The following is a 19,741-nucleotide window of genomic DNA, read 5'->3' on the forward strand; positions in this document are numbered from 1 at the left end:
GGAATAGTGAGGGTTAAAGAATACTTTTTATCCCGAGAGTCAAAGATAATCTAAAAATTCTGCTCAATAGTTCTGAAGTACAGAAAAACAATAGCCAAAATATGTGGTGCCCTTGGGTTCTGGTTTAATTTCATTTTATCTCCAACCAAAGAAAACTAACAAAATGGCATTGCAAAAGTATAGCGAGTCACAAAGACAACGAGAGAACACTGTGCCCCTTTTATTTATAAATGGGGCAGTAAAGAACAGGTTCAAATCATAAAACAAATTTGAAAAGCTAGCTTTTATTTATCAAATCATAAAACAAATTTGAAAAGCTAGCTTTTATTATATAATATATATATAGTAACCATGAGTACAAAGGTTTTCTAACATATAAATATTTATAGAAAATAGTTATAAGCAAAGTGACTATGTATTATAATTAGATAATAAAAGACTAGTTAAAAATGTTATAATTAAAATCTAAATGCAAAGAGTTCATAGTAAAAGTCAGTATGAAATAGCCATGAATGTTTTACGTTTTAGAGTCTGCAAGTTTATAAAAAAAAAAAATCTGTTTTTAAAGATAGTAGATCTTAATGATAGTAATGCAAAATATGGTTATATTTTATATTATTATCATTAAGAGCTACTGAATATGGTTATATTTTACATTAATGAGATGCTAATCTGTGGGAAGTGTAGCTATGGTGAATGGGGATTTTGTTTTGCTTCTGTTAGTCAACTAGATAGGTCAGGACTCTTTCCATGCAAATTTAATTAAATACATATTTTTAAGAGAAAATTGGGAATCTGTGATTACCTGTTTATGACATAAAAAGATGCTAATGAAGATGGGGTGATATAAGGAAAATAGACTGCAATGAGCCTAAGACATACTCTATGCAGAAAGTGTGTGGGGTTCTGGTTTCAGATTGGAACTGGAAACAGTAAAATATAAGCAGACAGAAATGCTCATATTTGTGCTAAGAAAGTACCCAGGACTTCTAAACCAAAACTCCTTACTTCATAGTTCAAGGAACTGAAAGCCAGGGAGGGAAATGCTACACACATTTGACCTCCTTGGACCTCTCTCAAGAGCAAAGAAGAAAAGAAGAAGAAGAGTAAAAGAAGGAGAAGGGGGAAGAAGGGAAAGAGGAGAAGGGAGGAGAAGGAGAAAAGGAAGGAGAAAGAGAGGAAGAAGGAGGAGGAGGAGGAGGAGGAGAAAGAGGAGGAGGAGAAGGAGGAGAAGGAGGAGAAGGAGGAGAAGGAGAAGAAGAAAGAAAAAGGAGAGGAAGGAGAAAAGGAAGGAGAAGGAGAAGAAGAAGGAGGAGAAGGAGAAGAAGAAGAAGAAAAGGAGGAGAATAAAGAGGAAAAAGAAGGAAGAGGAGGAGGAGAAGGAGGAGGAGGAGGAGGAGGAAGAAGAAGAAGAAGAAGAAGAAGAAGAAGAAGAAGAAGAAGAAGAAGAAGAAGAAGAAGAAGAAGAAGAAGAAGAAATTAATACATGAAACACTGCCAAATAATAAATTCACCCTTCACCTATCAGAAAACTGGAATTCCTTAGACAAGTGGTTTTTTTAATATTGAAATCAATTATGCCTTCCATTTAACAAATGATTAATGTTCTTGAAATTTTTTCTGAAGAAAATTCATTTTATGAAACACAATCATTGTAAGTTGACTTACCTAAAAGTTCAAATGAAAATTCATCAAAGCATGTAAATTCAGCTCTAGGAAATGCATGCTTAACTACTTTATCTGTCCATTCAAATATTCAGCTTTCTTTTATAAGAAAATAATCAAGTATACTCTTTCTTTCTCTGTCTCTCTGTCTGTCTCTTTGCTTTTCTGTCTCTCTGTGTGAATCTCTCTGTTTTTCTGTGTGTCCCTGGCTCTCCAGCTCTCTGTCTCTCTGTCTCTGTCTCTGTCTCTCTCTGTCTCTCTCTGTCTCTCTCTCCCTCCCCTCCTCTGCTCTCTGTGTGTGTGTGTGTGTGTGTGTGTGTGTGTGTGTGTGTGTATGTGTGTAATACATTTGTATAAGTATGTATGCTATTCTTGGCATATACTGCTGTCCTCTCCTCTGTTAAGGTCCTTGTTTAAATCTGTACTGACAACTAAAACTTTAAAAACAAACAACTTTCTTTAAATAAAATAACAAAAAATGATAAGAAAACAATATGCCCAGAAATCTAGGCCCTCTGGTACACTTCTGTTTCTCCAGCACTCAGAGGGGTAGGGCAAAAGGACTCCTGTGAGTTCTTAGTCAGCCTGGTCTACATAGCAAGTACAAGGCCAGAGGAGATGTATGGTAAGACATTGTACCAAAAAGAAAAGGCATTAAAAAATAATTTCCAAAGTGAGTGAGGGTTGTTCCTGGTTGCAGGACTGACATGGCACTCCCTGAGGCTTTGTTCAAAGCCCTTCTTACAATGATGCCCCTGCCCTGGGCTGACTCTTCATGGAGAGAAAGCATCAGTGTGCTGTATCCCAAGGAACCCCGTGGCTCACACTCCCAGCAGTTAGCTATGAATGTTGGATAAAACTATTCCATCTCACTATTTACTTTTCCTGGCATAGCTCGGCTAGGAAATGTTTAAAACTGAGTGTCTTTGTAATTATTTAGATTGGAAAAGAAATTATTCCCCATGATTCCTAGTTGTAACTGTACAAAATCTGTCTAACATAAATATACCCTTCCCCAAAACTCTCAGGTCATATCGTTGGCAGGCAGGAAGCCACAGTGGGTGCACTGATCTATCAACAAGGACAGCTATTTACTGGCTCAGAGTCTTTGTCAGGGCTTCAATAGAAACTCTCAAGTGACACCCAAGCTTCATTCTCTCAGACTTGGAAGGACTTCCAAAATCCTTTGCAAAGAAAAAGAAAGCCAATTTTTGTAAGCTTGTGCTATAAAGGAAAAGAGAAAATATTGAAGAGGCCAAAACTAATTAGACTTGAACTACATAATGATAGCTTTTGATGATGCCCTCTGGAGAACACGGCGCTCCTGTGTGCAGCTCTGCAAACCTACCTGCATCATACACACTAGGATGTGAACCTGCTAGATTCCTTGCTGCCTGGGGAGCTTCAGTACACTGAAGGCATGATGTCTCTGTGAGACTCCTGTAAAACTCAGCTGAAGAACAAGTCCTCTCTTCCTCCTCCCTGTAATTCACTTCCTGTCTGAGAAATCTAAATTTTCAATTAATCTCTGGTGTCACATTCATAGACCATTTTACCCTCATCTTACCTGAGCCCATTCTTTCTTATTTCATGTCCATAGATTCTGATTTCCTCTTGATTTGAAAAAAATAAGCTGATGGAGCGATAGCATGAATACACAGAACCAAGGCACTTGGGGCTGTTATGGACCTGGAAGAGAAACAAAGAAAGAAGGAAAGAAAGAAAGGAGGAAAGAAAGAAAGGAGGAAAGAAAGAAAGAAAGAAAGAAAGAAAGAAAGAAAGAAAGAAAGAAAGAAAGGAAATTACTAAAGGGATCCACAGAGCTGACTAAACCCCACAGAATACCTTTCCACCTTGCAGCATCATTGAACCCATGGCACCCTACAAAATGAGGACTATGCTTTTTAAGAGGAAAGAAATAATTACCTCAAAAGTGAACAATAGAATTAATCTTATAAAATGCAACTTAACTCAGAATATTTGTAAGCTCACTGTAACCTCTTCATGTTAAGCAGTAATTTTCTGAAGCTGTATGGTTTATCCTGGGGGAAAAGAGTAGTTAGGCAGAAAAATCATAAACACCACAAGTAAACACATTTTTATTATTTATGTTCCTGTTAGGGTATCTATAGACTATCATAGAGAGCTTTGAATGAAGCTCAATAGCACACTGTATATATGTGTTAACAAAGCAAACATGACTTCATTTAAAATAAAATAGATTTTCTTTATTCCCAGATACCTTAGAAGAGAAACTAAATTATAAAGATAATAAAGAATTATTTCTTCAGACATTAGGAGGAATCCAGTTTACTAGGAAAACGATAACATAAGGAAAACGAGTAGAAGACTGGGTGGAAAGAGAAAATGAACATTACATTCTCTTACCTTATATCAAGACTAATTTTAGAAGCTCAAAAAACTAAAATGTAAATCACAAAACCACAAAGTAACAGAAAAGTAGGTAGCTAAACAAATAGAAAAGAAAGTTCAAATATAAAAAGGATAAGAACATCACTAATAATAGGACACTAAAAAATAAATGCAATGTGTAAGTAGTAAATGTTATTAATCACTTCTTATATATCTAACTCTGTTCCACATTCTAGGGATACAAGCAGGATCAAAACAGATGGAATATCTGCCTTACTTAAATTTATATTGCATTACAAGAAAATGAGAAAAAGTACAAAATGGAAATAAAATACATGGTGTTGAATAACACTGAAAAAAATATTCAACAAAGAAAACACATGGAGTATACATGTTGAGATTTAGGGAGAAATTTTTTGATGCCGGGCTAAGGAAAACATCCCTAAGGCAGTAAAATTCTGGAAAGGATGAAGTATGAGAGAAAACCAAGGGAGATCTAGACACGAGACAAGAAATACAGAAGCCAGGGGGGTGGGAATTTGACTAAAATGTTCTCAATTTCCAAGAACCCACCCTCCAATCCCATTCAATTGTTGCAGAGTTCCTCTTTGGAGGGAAAAATGGGGAAAGGTTGAGAGATATCAAACCAGACCATTTTGCTCAACCTCACATTAGACAAACAAGTCCTCCCCAAATATCAGTAGTTCCCATACCAGATTATAAACACTTGTTCTCAAACGTGAACTAACACCCATGGATCATTTATCACTTGAAGAAGGTCCATACTAAAAAAGACAGAACCTAAGGAATGATGAAAAGAGGAAATCAAAGAGACAGCACCAATTTCTTTGTTTTGAACAAATATATGTGATCTATATAATTAAATTTAATACCAGTTTTCTTTGTTTTAAATAAGTGATCTATATAATTTAAATTCTAAATCTAAAGTGATTCACAAGTTATATATATATATATATATATATATATATATATATATATATATTATACACATGAAGACCAACTAGTATCAGACAGAAAAGTGAGCATGTAAGAACTCTAAAAAAAAATCATTAAATATTGTTTAGAAAAAAAAGTAAGTTTAAGTAAAAATAGCTAAACATCGACAACACATCAGAAGATTGGAATATATATGAGTTGGAAAGCTCCTACAGTATAGAACAAAAAAAGCAAAATGATGCAAAATAGGGGGAAAAAATCAATAAGAAGAGATCCTTCAGTTCCGGAACTCCAAGGCATGAGTAGCAGAACTCAGAAAAAAGGAATAAAAGAAATAAAGGAAGAAATAATGTTCCTAAAGTAAAGGATGTGAGCCATGAATGTGCCCCTTATGGAGAGAAGGACAAACTATCTGAGCCTCGTGCAATCATGACATCTCAGACTACTGGGGATAAAGAAAAGATTACTATTTTTCTTTTAAGAAGCAAGGAAAAGATTGAATGACAAATACTCAGAAATCAGTAAATAAATCACATTTTCTAGAAATGCCCTTCAAGTTACAATCAAGGTTTCAAACTTGTCCTCCCATGCATATTTTTCATGCAAGCATCTCTTTCCCCTTTAGACACTGAGTTAAAAGTCTAGCGGGCTTCAAACACAGGACCAGGAACCTCCACCAACACAGGCCATGTGCTCGGAGGGTCTCAGGAGGTTTTTTTTTTAAAGTAAATCCTACAAGTAGACAAAATTCCCTGGTCATCAGACCTTTCATCGAATCTAAGAAACAAGACGTGGGGTGAGAAGAAACCCCAAGCTGTGGACAGGTCTGGGAAGCATCTAGTCTGATAAGGGTATCAGCAGCAAGGGTTGAAAAGGAAAGGCTCCCTGAAACAGATACTCTGTCAAGAAGAGTCCTACAGGGATACAAAGACCACAGGAAAACAACTGTAGCTGAATTTTGAGATATTTACTAGGAATTCACTGGACTTGGGAATTCTGAAACTAACAGCTGGTTGTATGAGCTGGCTGGATGGTAGCATGGATCTACCTGGCAATTGCACAATCCATGGGGTCCCTTTAACAAACATCAGTTTCCTCTGCACACAAAAGGTTCCTTTTGTTTTGTTTTGTATTTTTATTTACCCATCTATTTTTGGAACCAAGGATCCAAACCAGGCCTTGTGCATGCTAAAAATGTGCTCTACTGTTGAGCTATATTCCCTAGCCCAAGGGATAGCACTTTTAAAAAGTTAAAACAAGAGAGCATCTCAGTCAAAAGAGTAAGGAGGGAGAAAATATGAATGATATTACTAATATCTGACTCTACCCTCTTCCAAATTATTAAATAAAACCCCAAATGTCAGGGATATTGATGAGAGTTGCTATAGTAGTAAACACATATTTCCCCACAGCTTGTAAGACGTTCTCTCATAGATTCAAACCCTGTGGCTAAGATGCCCGTCATCATCTCAGTAAACTGACACTCCCCATATGGCCACAGATTTGGACCATTCCATTAAGATTAGAGCCCTGGGTGTTCTATAACTACTATTGGTATTTTTTGTCTATTATATATTTGTCTGATATTCTCAAATACATTATTTTCTAGGAGTAATTGTTTTTATTAATTAAATCCAAGTACCACCTACCCATACTGTGTACTGAGGCTCCAAATTACCACAATCCTTTGCAAATATATAAGAACAGCTTCCTGGGAAGTAATAGTAGATTCCATCAAATGTTTCAAAGTGATACTGTCCCCAGGTTTTGCAAATCCCATCTCTGCCACTTCCCATGTTTGGGACTGAAAAGAAATAAAAGAATATTTACTAGTATAAAATAAATCGCATCAATCTCAAAATGTTCAGTCTCGAAAATTGTAATTTTTCACTGAAATAAGATTGTCCCCCTTTGAGTGGTCCATGGCACAGAAAGAAACAAGTAGCATTGAACCATCAGCTATTTTTAAAAAGAATCCAGTTCCAAAAAAAAAATAAAATAAAAAAAAAATAAAAAGTTGTGATGAAGGACTTTAAAAATTCCCTGTTGTTTCCAAGAGACAAATCTGGAAGAAAGGAAAAAGGAAAAGTAAGAAAAATGATAGAAGAATACAGTAATGACGACCTGGCAAATGAATGACTCAGGAAAGAAAGATAGATCACCATGGAATGTTCTAGAACAGCACGGGCAGCATGATGCTCCCTTCTCCATAATTCTTTTTTTAAATCTCCTTGTAGTATCCAAAGAGAAAAATAAATGATCACCCCAAAACATTAATAAATAAATAAATGATGTGTATGCATGACTGAAAAGTGGAGCTGAAAGCATTAGTCATTCAGTTTCCAGGAATCTCAAAATGATGACCTCAGACTGGTGAAATTTCAAACAATATGTACTTTAAATCAAATGGCTTCATCTATTATGATCATGCCTCTCCTCTAGATAACCCTCTATGCCGTTCTACTTTTGTTTGTGTGGTGGATAATATTCATCATCATGTTGGGTGTGGTGTGGGTGGGTCACATTGTGTTACAGCAAGAAAGTGTTTAAGGACAATTTTGTGGAGTTCCTTCTCTTCTTCTGCATACGTGGATTCTGGGGATAGAACTCCAATCTTGGCAACGAGGGCTTCTCCCTGCTGAGTCATCTCATCACCACCACCACTATCACCATCACCACCACCACCACTATCACCACCACCACCACCACTATCACCACCACCACCACCACCACTATCATCATCACCACCATCACCACCACCACCACTATCACCACCACCATCACCACCACCACCATTATCACCACCACCACCACTATCATCATCACCACCATCACCACCACCACTATTACCATCACCACCACCACTATTACCATCACCACCACTATCATCATCACCACCATCACCACCACTATCATCACCACCACCATCACCACCACTATCATCATCACCACCATCACCACCACCACCACCACCACCATCACCACCACCACCACCACCACTATCACCATCAATTTTAAATGCTTCACTTTATAATAATGTAAAAAACAGGAACATTTGCTAAAATGTCACTAGGTGGGTTTTGATATACTCCAGGGAAATCTGAAAGATAAGGAGGAGTCTTAATCTCCTCTCCTTTTGAAACATTTACCTAAATTTATCATCTCAGGCTAACTTTGGCCCACTCAGGAAAAGACAGCCTTCCCCAACAGTGGGTCTTACATCCTGCACTTTTCTTTAGAACACTCATGTTTAAGTATTGCCCATTTATTATGTATCACTGGGTGCTGAAGCATGTTATATCATCTTCAAATATACCCTGCCTTGTGCCTCACATACTGTCTTGCAAATGGTAAAATACTGGCTATTATCCACTGATAATTATCAACCTAAGATCCTACCTTAGACACTGTGGATAAAAATACTTAAAAATGAAAACCTATCCCCAGTACCTAAAGAATTCTCAGTATTATTTCTAATCTACATATTTAATGTCCAACTAATGGAACACGAAGAAGAAACACTTCAAGTAAAAATATACTAAGTAAAACAGAGATATAAATGAAGACAGTTCAACTGGGCTAATAGCAGAAAATAAAGGGAAAAATATCCTTGAGGAAACAGAGATTGGTGAGAAGGGCAAGTACACACTTCAATTTTCTTTTACAATGTTTCTACATTACTTCGAACTGATGAAAATAAATTTTGAACTTTCTAGTTAATGTCCCAAATCCCAGGGGATGAACATTTCCAACCAAATCATGACTTAATGTTCTCTTTCATATCCCATAATTCTCTCATAAATATTCCTGAAACTTACCAATCTGGCACCTTGTTCCGAGAGCTTGGAATATTTGACAGTCACACGTACCCGTCTTAGAACAGAAAGCCCCGTTAAGGCATTCATGAGGACACGAACCTGAGGGACAAACCAATAATTTATCTTCTGGCATGAATCAGCTCACATAAACACAATATGTCACGATCGAGCTTGGACTAACTGTAACACTGTTAACTTAAACAGAACCCGGGCCTTTTGCCTTGCGGTGCTAAAGAATTAAGCCATCAAATCTCTATCTATTCATTTCATTATGTGTGCTCTGAAGCAAGAAAGACAGGCTTTCACATCTCGAAGTACTTTGAGAGAAAAGGTTAGCCTCCTTTTGAGCAATTGAAAGGTCAAGTTCCCATGTAAGGAATCCCTGTCTGAGATGATGAGAACCAGAAATGCCCAAGCTGTAGATGATTCCCTGCACCCAAGTTTGGAGTGCTTCCCACCAGCCCTTCCTACAGGAGCAAGCACTGTGCTGAAGAATAACTCAGACCTCGCTCACATCAGGGAGGGCTCAAGCGTAGCATAAAACTCAAAGGGAAACGCCCATCTTCGATGAGATGAGTGACACATTTCAGCTGAAGTTTGCCCATTAATACTGAGGCTAGGTTATAAATGACCCAGTCTTTGGAAATCGGTGCTTAACAAAGATGAGGCAGAAGCAAAAGTCACCTCTCGGTTCCCAAATGCTTTTTTCAGGGAAGGAAAACTTGCCCCACAAAAATATATTAAAAAGAAGCAGCAAATTGCTACAAGCGTTCTCTAATCTCAACGTCATCTCCTGAGTGAGACTGAGAAAGCAAAGGAACGCCGTGAAAACGTTTCTTCTGTTAAGAAGACAATAGCAACTGGCAAAGTTCAGTCTGAAAGGACCCTAGTTACACATCAGGAGCAGAGAAGATCTTTGAGTCAACTGTGAAAATATTAACAGCTGGGGCTGTCTGGAAGATGTCACATTGGCGAAGACACTTGTCTGACTGTAATAACAAACACAGTCTGCCAAATACAAGCAGAGCAAAGTCCTGTTATCATTTTACCCCTAAAATTACCTACTGACTTCTCTTTACAATTCAAAGCCTACAAATCTCTGGGTAAATTTTAAGTGGGGGAGGCAGAGGTCTGGAGGGGGGAGGAACTGTTTTAAGTTAAACCAAAATACAGGTGAAAATGTTTCACATGAACTTACAAGCAGTGTGGCTTTTCTTTAAGAGATATGCCTATCTTACACTGGGTAGGTGTCTAAATATTTAGGTTTTTGAAAACGTATTTACAAAGCTGCTTACTCTATTGAAAAGCAAACATCAAACTTTGCTGGGACTTCAAACATGATGATAAGAATTATTTCTGTTTCCTTACATTTTAAGCTACCACCAGCTTTCTGCTTAACAGAAATACTATACTGCTAAGACAAAAGGCTGACAGTGGGGAAGGAAGGACCAGGTCATTGACTGGGAGCAAAGAGAAAGCTTCTGCTTCCCTTCCGTGTTCTCTCCAGTCGCACTGTAGGCAGCTTTATCTAAATGTTTAGTTCTGGCCAATCTAAAAATAATTTGGATTTGTATAGGACATGACCTTACATGATTACTATTATTACCATCGTGGCTCGGTCCTTCCCAGCATATATGGAAGCAACCAAGAACTGATTTAACACACCAAGGGACCGTCTCAGAAAACATAGACAGAAGAACAGCAAGATTTAACATAGTCCCGCCCCCACCAAGGGATCATCTCAAAAAACACAGACAGAAGAACAGCGACCCGCACTGACCTTTTATTTTACTCTCACCCCAATTAATAGCTTCATGGAAAAAATATCTTGGAGAGGTTGCTTCAAACTTTTAAAACAGAGAAATACAAATGCAAATTAGTTTGTTTAACATAAGCCGAACGTGCCAATGGAGAAATTCTGGGAAGCATTTATAAATACAGAAAGTATAAAGCACTGACTTAATGTATCTTTCCATGATCCAGACCCATCTCAGGGAAATGGGAAGGGTTTCCATGGAGTGATGGTCAGAAGAGCCGCCTTCAAGCCTTCTTTCTGTCGCTGGCTACTTACACAAGGCATTTGTCCTCTATGCCCTTGTTCCGCTTGCACCTACCCCAGTCCATCACCTCTTTGTGAAAGGAGCCCTAAAAAGGCACTGTTGTCTTAACTGATTCTTTGCATACAAAAGTAACAGTTCTCTGATGGTTTCAGATACAAGCGAGTTATGGGGAGTTCAGGGGATTGATACACTAAGAGTCAGTGCTGACCTGTCTGTGTTCCAGACTGTAAAAACGTCACCCATAGAAACACCCTCTGACCCTTTACTTCTATTTAGACACATTTCCTATCAGCGTAATGCGTCCATCTGTTCATCTGTAGAATGGGAACAGTAATGACACCTGCTTCACTGTGTGGTATAGCAATAGAGTAAAACACTGTCCTGTAAGCCTTTCCGAGTAGTTCCTCTCGCAGAAGGTTAGGAAGAAAGAAACTTATACTGTTTTAAACAACCCATATGAAATGCCATAATTTAAGAGTTATTGTAAATAATTATATATTGGTTAAGCTAATCATTTATAGATTCTCAGCCCAACTCAATTCCAATTGCATGTATAGTTCAGGATCATGATCTTATCAATGGCACTTTATATTCACCTGAAGACATACACTCAAACGTTGACATGTGATTATCAAATTGAGTAGCTGCTGATGTTAGGGAAACTGGAGCAGCATGCTAAATAAGCATGATGGGTGACATGATGTAAGGACCAAGACCTTTGACCTCTAATTCTGATGATTATTCTCACACATGAAAAATTTGATTTAAGCATTTTCCGTGTGTGTGTGTGTGTGTGTGTGTGTGTGTGCATGAAAGAGAGCGATAGATACATGTATGCACTTGCTCATGTGTGTACACATAAGGATATGCATTCGCCTATGGAGATCAGAGGCTGACACTTGCTGCCTTCCTCAATGACTCTCTACCTTAGTTTCGAGACAGAGTCTCTTGACCTAGAGCCCAGGGATTCAGTTAAACTGACTAGCCAATCAGCTGCAAGCATCTTCCTGTCTGAACCTCCCTGATCTGTAATTAATGGCAAAGGGCCGTGCCTGACTTTTTTACTGAGAATGTAAAGCACAAGCATGTCCTTGTCCTTTCATGTCAGGTACCCACTGACCCATCTCCCTAGGCCCTCAGTATGTTCTTTAAACAGAACTCACCCCATGTTATGTGATACTACCATTATATTCTCCCGTGTGTTGAGAACTCTTAAAGATTCACTTCTGGACGCCTTTCCCTATACCAGGGCTCCAAGTTCATAAGATTATGATTGCTCCTCTCAAACTGGTTCATGTTTTATCCTCACTTCTCAATCCCTTCCATTTTTATTCACCTTGTCCTCAACCCACTTGGCCTCCAGTTTATGCCCACACTCCCACCGTGATGCCCAGGTTAATTCACTCTTCTACCACACTGTTCCCAGCTTGCCCAAATCAAATAGACATTAACATTTCTGAGCACATACCATCTCTGAAGCTCTTCGCCTCTGAAATAATTTGTGCCAGTCCTTGCCATGGAAACCAATCCCTCATCTCTGATGTATGACAAATGTATAGTGTCTTAACTCTGCCTCATACTGGCCTAAGTACCTGAACAAAATATCTAGTTGGTGTAGCCTCTCTGTTGCCAATAAATAAAAAAGAATGACAGTGCCTCCCTTATAAAATCAGGAGGATAAAATGAAACAATCGATGAGTAACAATACCCTAACCATATAATAAGAAGAATAGGCTTGCTGTCTCTTATTATTATTCAATGAAAATGGAATGTAGGAGCTATGAAGATAGATCAGCAGGTAAAGCCTGATAACCTCAGTTAGATTTCCAGGACCACATGATAGAAAGAGAAAAAGACTCCCAAAAGTTGTCTTCTGACATCCAGGTACATGTCATGATATAAGAACACATACATGCTACATACACACACACACACACCACACACACACACACACATACTCATGCAGACATGCACACAGACACACACACAAACACATATATACAAAAATGAATGAATGAATGAATGAATGAATATACTGTATCATACTGGACTAAGGCAAATACATATATTTGTTTCTTACTCTGCTCAACTTTGACCTCCTCTAAAGAAATCCCAGTGACCACTTAACACACGAGCTTCCTAACAATTCAGCAACCCTTCTGTTTATCCAGCTCCATAGTGCATTTCACAAGTGTAAAGTTCCACACTCAGCACTAGAGTTTTGGAACATTTCTAAACTCAGAATGGTATGCTACTTTATTAAGTGGGGCCTTTTCATTTTTATGTTTTGTACATCACATCCAATAATCCATGGTGACTCAGATTCAATGAACCATTTACATGAAAAATGATTTCTTTACAGATCCCTAGAGACATGAAATTTCTAAATTCACAAGCTTGGCTATTCTGCATGACATGACTCCTGGCAAGCCAGCAACAAGTACCAACTGAACTGGAAAAAAAAAGATATAGTTCAAATGGGAATCTGCCTCTCATCATATTTAGAGCAATGACTAAAGCAAACTCCAGCAATGCTTTTTCAGCCCATATGATATACACTTGGATTTCTGTGGGAATGCAGAACCTCCAACTCCAAGCCCAGCTTTCTTTCTATCTCTCGCTGAGGACAGAGTCCAAGCAGGGCTTTTAGGATATTTCAGACACACTAGCTCCTCTCTTTGATCAGTAGGAAAACAGGAATTGATGGGTGATAAATATTCCAGTTTCCTCATCCTTTGCAGAAACAATAAAGAGGGGGTGTTTATCACATTCTCAATAAGACTGAGCCTTAGATGCCTACATCAGGAAGCCCCCATTCACATGCCCTGAATTGTGTCTTCTCCCTTTCTTCTCTCACTCTTGTCTGACGCTCTGTAGTATATTTTCCAGAGACTGTTCACCTAAGCCTTGGTCTCAGTGCCTGCTTCAAAAGAATCACTGAATGCAATGCAAAGAATGTTGCTATGGGTGCACATATTCACATAACCGGTAAAAGAGGGCAACCATTCTTCCTCCTTCCCCATTACACCTTCACAGGAGGATGGTCATTATGACAGAGACCTGTCCTGTACAGAGAAATCACAGTAACAATCACATGGACGCCATTTATAGAAGTCTATGCCTCGGCTGAACTTGCTTACGTCACTGCCAGCATATTTCTGAGGACAGTTATCCATCCATCAGCACTGTTTGCTTACAGCAGAGAAATGAGCTGAGTAGGAATGGCCTTAAAGCCTATTTCTAAGCAATGAATGGCCTGACTGTGACCTCATTGCTCCCTGTCACATTTCTCCCTTGAAAACTTAATCGACATTAAATGATCTTGACACCTGCCCACTGGCTACAGGAAACAGAAGTGCAAGCCTCCTGCTCTTCATTCTGCCTAAAATGGGCACGAAGACAAAGCAAGCACACCCCTGCTTAGTAGCAGAGGAAAGGCACTAACCTCACTCCTAGTGGGTACATTGCACAGATCCTGATGACATGTAAATGCAGAGGGTTCACTCCCATCCACAGAGCTCTTTATTTGCAACATTAGGGGATGGACAGTTCACACAAGATTTTCAATCAAGAATGCACACCAGAACGGAAGTTTTCATTTTCATCAACAGATTTTCTTCTGAGTCATACAGATGGATTTTTGCCAATATACTCCATTGGCAATCACATCCTTCTTATTATCGAAAATTCATCTTAACTATGTCACATGATATATGAGATTTTTATTGTTGTTGTTCTCACACAGGGTCTTACTGTATAACCCAAACTAGCCCCAAACATGCAATCCTCCTACTGCCATTTTTCTAATACAAAATATTTCCTAAACTGAAATATGGTTTCCACTTACAACCCTAGTTATTATAAATAAATAAATAAATAAATAAATAAATAAATAAATAAATCATGGCAAGGAAGATGATTCAATGGATAAAGTAGTTGCTATGGAAACATAAGGGCCTAAGTTTGCATCTCCAACATCCACATAAAAAGCCAAATCCATGTATAATAAAGTTTGGTCCCAAGACATGAAGAAATCAAATTGGTATTGAACAGGAAGCTTCCTTCCTGGTGTCTGGCTTTCATAGTACTGAAAGGTGCCAAGTAGCCTACAGGGGATACAAAAAGTTATCTATTGATAATTTATCTAGTTGTGAACTCTGTGGACTACAGGAGTAGTCTGAATGGCATCTTATGCCTATGGATACTATAGTGGCACAGATGCTATATATTCAACCAAGCGCTTTCTGACTGGATTTCAGGGTGGAGTGAGGAAACACATTCCTGATACCATAAATCTGGCCAACAACCCATGGCTGGGCAGCTCACAGGCCCCAGAGCTGAACCAACTACTATTCTTTTGCTAAATAAGCAAAGTATCAAACTGCCCTCTCAATCCCTATCTCTATGTTTGAGATGAGTTCAGCTCCCCAGAGACGTTTCTTTATGACGTGGGTTGCGATTAACCCAGAAATGCACAACATACCAAGAATGAGTGCCTGTAGAGTGTTGAGCCACAAATGAATCATTTATATTACTCCACAACCAAGGCTCAGGGACCATCGAGGAAGAATGTGCCAAAAGGCTACAGGAGATGGAGGTCAAGGTGACTGGACTGAAACAGTACCTCCTAAACCTGAAGGAACAGCTGCAATCACAGACCTATAGTAGCCATGGTTGTCTGCATAAGATCTGCACAAGATGAAGCCAGTCAACAGTCCGACATGAAATGGAGAGGAGACCATGCTGCCATTAACTGAGAAGATACTAGCAGCCTCTGACTCTGGAAGAGAGAGAGGCAACCATTCACCAGAGGATAACTCCGCACCCGTGAGTATATGGGCAACACAAACTGGACTGGGTAGGGAATTAAAAAAAAAAAAAAAAAAAAAAGCAAGTTAATTTGGGAGGAGCATGGGAAGGGAGGAGTAGATCTAGGTGATTCTAGGAGAGAAGATAAAGTGAGCATGATTACAATAGGTTATATGAAGTTCTCGAAGTATTAAGTATTAATTATAACATCCTATTTTTAAAAATCAGGTACAGTGCCACATGCCTGGAATACTAGCACTAAGGAAGAGAGTCCTGGAGCTCACTGACCAGCAAACTCCAGTAAAAGACTCTGTGTAGAGCAATAAAAAAAAGATAGTTAACATCAGACTCTGGCCTCTACAGTCCAAATACGGCACATTCACTTGCACACGTACAAATAAATACACCAAACGTAAACACACACGAGAATCTCTAGTCTTGAGAGAGAGAAAAAGAATTTGTTTTGTCATCTAAACTGCCATAGTATCACACTTGACCTCTCTATCTCTTTGTTCCCTTCAGTTTACTATGATAAAATATACACAGGAAGGAACCTATCAGGAAATACTTATAACAGCTATATTTCAGCAGTTCAAGAGATGGCTCACTGGTTAGGAGCACTTGCTGCTCTCCCACAAGACCTGAATTCAGTTCCTAGTACCCACATCCCAGGAGTCACAACCATCTGTAATTCCAACTCCAGGGGATCTTATATTTCAGGATCAGGAGCACATACCCACACACAACAAAATGTAATTAAAAATAATTTAAAAAGATAAATGCTTTGTATCTCAACATGTGTCAAAGGTTCCCTTGGATATTTAAGCTGTTAACTATTTAATATTCAAGTTACATTACTTCTAAAACAAACTGTCCTTCCCACATTAAATCTGTAATTTAACTTGTCTGTCTCTCAGACAAATACTTTCTGAAGCTCATTCATTCTAACTTTCAACTATAATTTGATTAATTTGATGAAAATGCAAATCATATTATCTTCTATATAGAAAAGGAAAAAGGCAACAAGTCCTCAAATTTAACAGTATCCTGCTCTTCAGAAACACCCATGAATTCTTTGTTTTTTTTTTTTTTTAAGAAAACATAAAGGCTGTCAGCACATGAGAATATGTCTCACACTGCTTTGCTTTGTCTCTAACTCACGTCATGTCAGTCTTTCTACATTTGCTCTCGTGTGTGTGTGTGTGTGTGTGTGTGTGTGTGTGTGTGTGTGTGTGCCCTGTTGTTCTTCCCTGTCCCGTATTTGTGGTTAATTTCTAAATCATCCCAATGTCCTAGCAAGGAGATGGTATGCAATTCCTGTCAACACTGAAGCCAAAGCACAGGTTACTGAGGTGAATGAGGAGAAAGGGAAAAAAAGTGGTTCATTCCAAAGAAATCTATGTGAACTGAGAATATATTTAGGATCACAAAATAAAATAGAATAAAATAAAATGATAAAAGCTGCAGAGAAACGCCTTGGCCTCTTCCTGTTTTTTCCTGTCTTGTGTTGAGTATTTCAACCCCTCCACAAAGGTCTCATTGTTGAGGTGACAGCAGAATCCAAAGCAGAATGAGTTATTTCTCTGCCTCTCTCCATCTGAGGCATAACCTACCTGTACTGCTAACAGAGCCCTTCTCTGTTCATTTTCATAGAACTCACTTCTGCAAGAAAACACAAAGAACTTGTGTAGTCAGAGGCCCCTGGGCAACCTGAACAGCCTTTCCCAAGAGGGAGCTGGTGTTTTCCTCCGATCTCCATCACTTTTATCAAAGAGGCCTTTCTTGGTTTAACATTTAAAGGGCCCCCTCCCCTCTATGGAAGGGTGAGATTTGGGTGGTGGAGCTGTCTCGTTTTACAAAATTCGGGATTGTCCCCAAATCTCTCCAGGCTCTGACATAAACTGAATTTTAGGAAGGAACTTTGAGATTAAGAGATAAACAAAATAGTGTAACATTGTAGCACCAACAGGCATAGTTTCTTCTTCCTAGAACTTCATGAGTCTGGTGAAGTGGTTATTTACCGAAGGTGCATTTACCTTCCCGTACATAATATGCTAATTTCATCTGTTCTGTATCACTAAAAAAACAGAGTGATATAAATATTAGTTGACAGTTATCTAAAACCAAATCATTAATTCACTAAGTTAGACATCTGTTTTTGGAATTTCATATTCCGTGTTATATTTATGAATAAAGATATTTTTAAAAATCAAATGAGCATAATTCTGCCTTTCACTAAGCAAAGTAGTAAAATAAAACTATTTTTATTATTTATTACTAGAATCACATTTTAGCCACTTAGTCACTAAAAGTGGTCTTACTTTATGCTAACAACGTAGTACATTTATAGTCGGTAATGTATGCAAACAGGAAAAATGTAAAGAGACATATTACTGGATATAACTTCTTTTCAAACCTTTGAAATGAAACAAATGTCTCTTTAGTACCTACAGGCAGTGGATAACACCAAGACTTCTCACAAATATGAAAGTGAATGTCGTTTCTAATGTTTGGAAATATTTCAAAGAACATCTCATGCTTTTTGTCAATGTTTCACTTGTTAGTTTAAAAGTGGACACCACTGTCTGCTGAGTTTGACATATTCTCATTCCTTTGATGTTTTAGAATGTAAAGACAAAGAAATACTCACTCTGATGTTTCTGTCAGGATAGATGACGTACAAATGTATCCTGCCAGAGATAAATACAGGTTGGTGAAACTGCAAGATATACAAATAGCCTGATCTGGGTTCTTCTACTTAATGGACCATTTTTATCCAAATGTTAAAATATGCATTGAGGATTGCTGCTATTTTATTTTTCTTTTTAGAGGATTCTGACCAGCAAATAATCTGTAATATACCTGGGGAGAGCGATAGTGTTCCTAAAAGTATGGCCAATGTCTGTAGATGTGCACAGTGCTATCACACAACATGACCAATGTCCATAGATTTACACAGTGCTGTCACACAACCGAAGAGTGCAGACGTGGAATCGCTAAGCTATTCTAGTGCTGGCCCTACCACTTAGTATTTGGCAAGCTTAAGCATGATGAAAAAAAAAAAAAAAAAAAAAATGATAATGTTGAACAAGCCAAACTCACTGCCCCTCTGCATAGCATCCTGCATCTTTCCCTTTAAGACCTAAGTGCCTCTCTGATGGGAAGAGTATGACTTTTCTGTCTCTTTCACATGTCTGTCCTTTCTTCCATTTTTCCTATAAGCTCCAGACCCTAGACCCTTTATCAGGGATCAAAAGGGGGGAAAGGTACATAAAAATAAATGACATCTCCATTAAAAAAATATTTAATAAAAATTAATTTATAGGTAAACTTGTTATTAAAATGGAAAGTCAATCCATAACCTCAAATGTTCGTTAGATCTAAAAACATTTTTGTTGATTTTTCGATTTTAATAACATGCTGTAACCTTAAATACTCATTATTATAAATTTTCAAATGCTTACATTACACATGGGAAATCATTGTAAATCATGTTGGAAAAAGGAGTAAGTTTGAATGACTTATTCCTTATATAGTGATATAGCATATAATGATAAAGGCATGATTTTAAATAACCACTTAAAGAAAATTCAAAGCACACCAAGGGTAGAAATTCTCTACATTCTTAAGAATCCAGGAAAGTTGTCTGAATATGATTTAGAATATTTGTTGTAACGACATCAAAACACTTGAGAAATAACAAAAAAGGAAACAATATCAGTTTAAAGAGAGAGATGTGTGATAAATGAAGGTCAAGATATGAAAGCTCTTACCTCGTAACGAAACCAGCAGTATAGGAAGGGAGAGAGCACGCCAAGGTACCATCAAACTGACTTCCCTCACAATGCTCATTTCAGAGGATTCCTTTTCTCTGGACCGAAACCAAAGCGTCGATCTTCACTATGATGGCATCTTACAAGGGTGAGTGTTCGTTGTGTGCTCAGATTCAAATGAATACAGTTATGGGATAAAGCCACTGGAAAAAAAAAAAAAAAAACCCAGGCTTTCCAACTACACACAGTATCTGAGGTTTTAGATAGAGCTCACACTCAGCCCTTT

General features: G+C 38.1%; 1 protein-coding gene across 1 annotated transcript in view; it reads right to left on the reverse strand.

Moving 5' to 3' along the window:
* The window catches only part of Otogl (otogelin like), a 140,615-nt gene extending 121,081 nt beyond the window's left edge, over nt 1–19,534 (reverse strand). Inside the window, exons 1-7 of the mRNA XM_076920159.1 lie at nt 19,456–19,534; nt 18,333–18,372; nt 17,296–17,344; nt 10,594–10,660; nt 8,814–8,912; nt 6,645–6,799; nt 3,233–3,354 (exon numbers count right to left, since the gene is read on the reverse strand). Of these exons, the coding sequence (XP_076776274.1) occupies nt 3,233–3,354; nt 6,645–6,799; nt 8,814–8,912; nt 10,594–10,660; nt 17,296–17,344; nt 18,333–18,372; nt 19,456–19,534 (611 nt within the window). The remainder of the gene's footprint in view (nt 1–3,232; nt 3,355–6,644; nt 6,800–8,813; nt 8,913–10,593; nt 10,661–17,295; nt 17,345–18,332; nt 18,373–19,455) is intronic.
* Between the last annotated feature and the right edge of the window lie 207 nt (nt 19,535–19,741).

Source organism: Arvicanthis niloticus, chromosome 22 (genome assembly GCF_011762505.2).
Source record: "Arvicanthis niloticus isolate mArvNil1 chromosome 22, mArvNil1.pat.X, whole genome shotgun sequence".
NCBI classification, from domain to species: Eukaryota; Metazoa; Chordata; class Mammalia; order Rodentia; family Muridae; genus Arvicanthis; species Arvicanthis niloticus.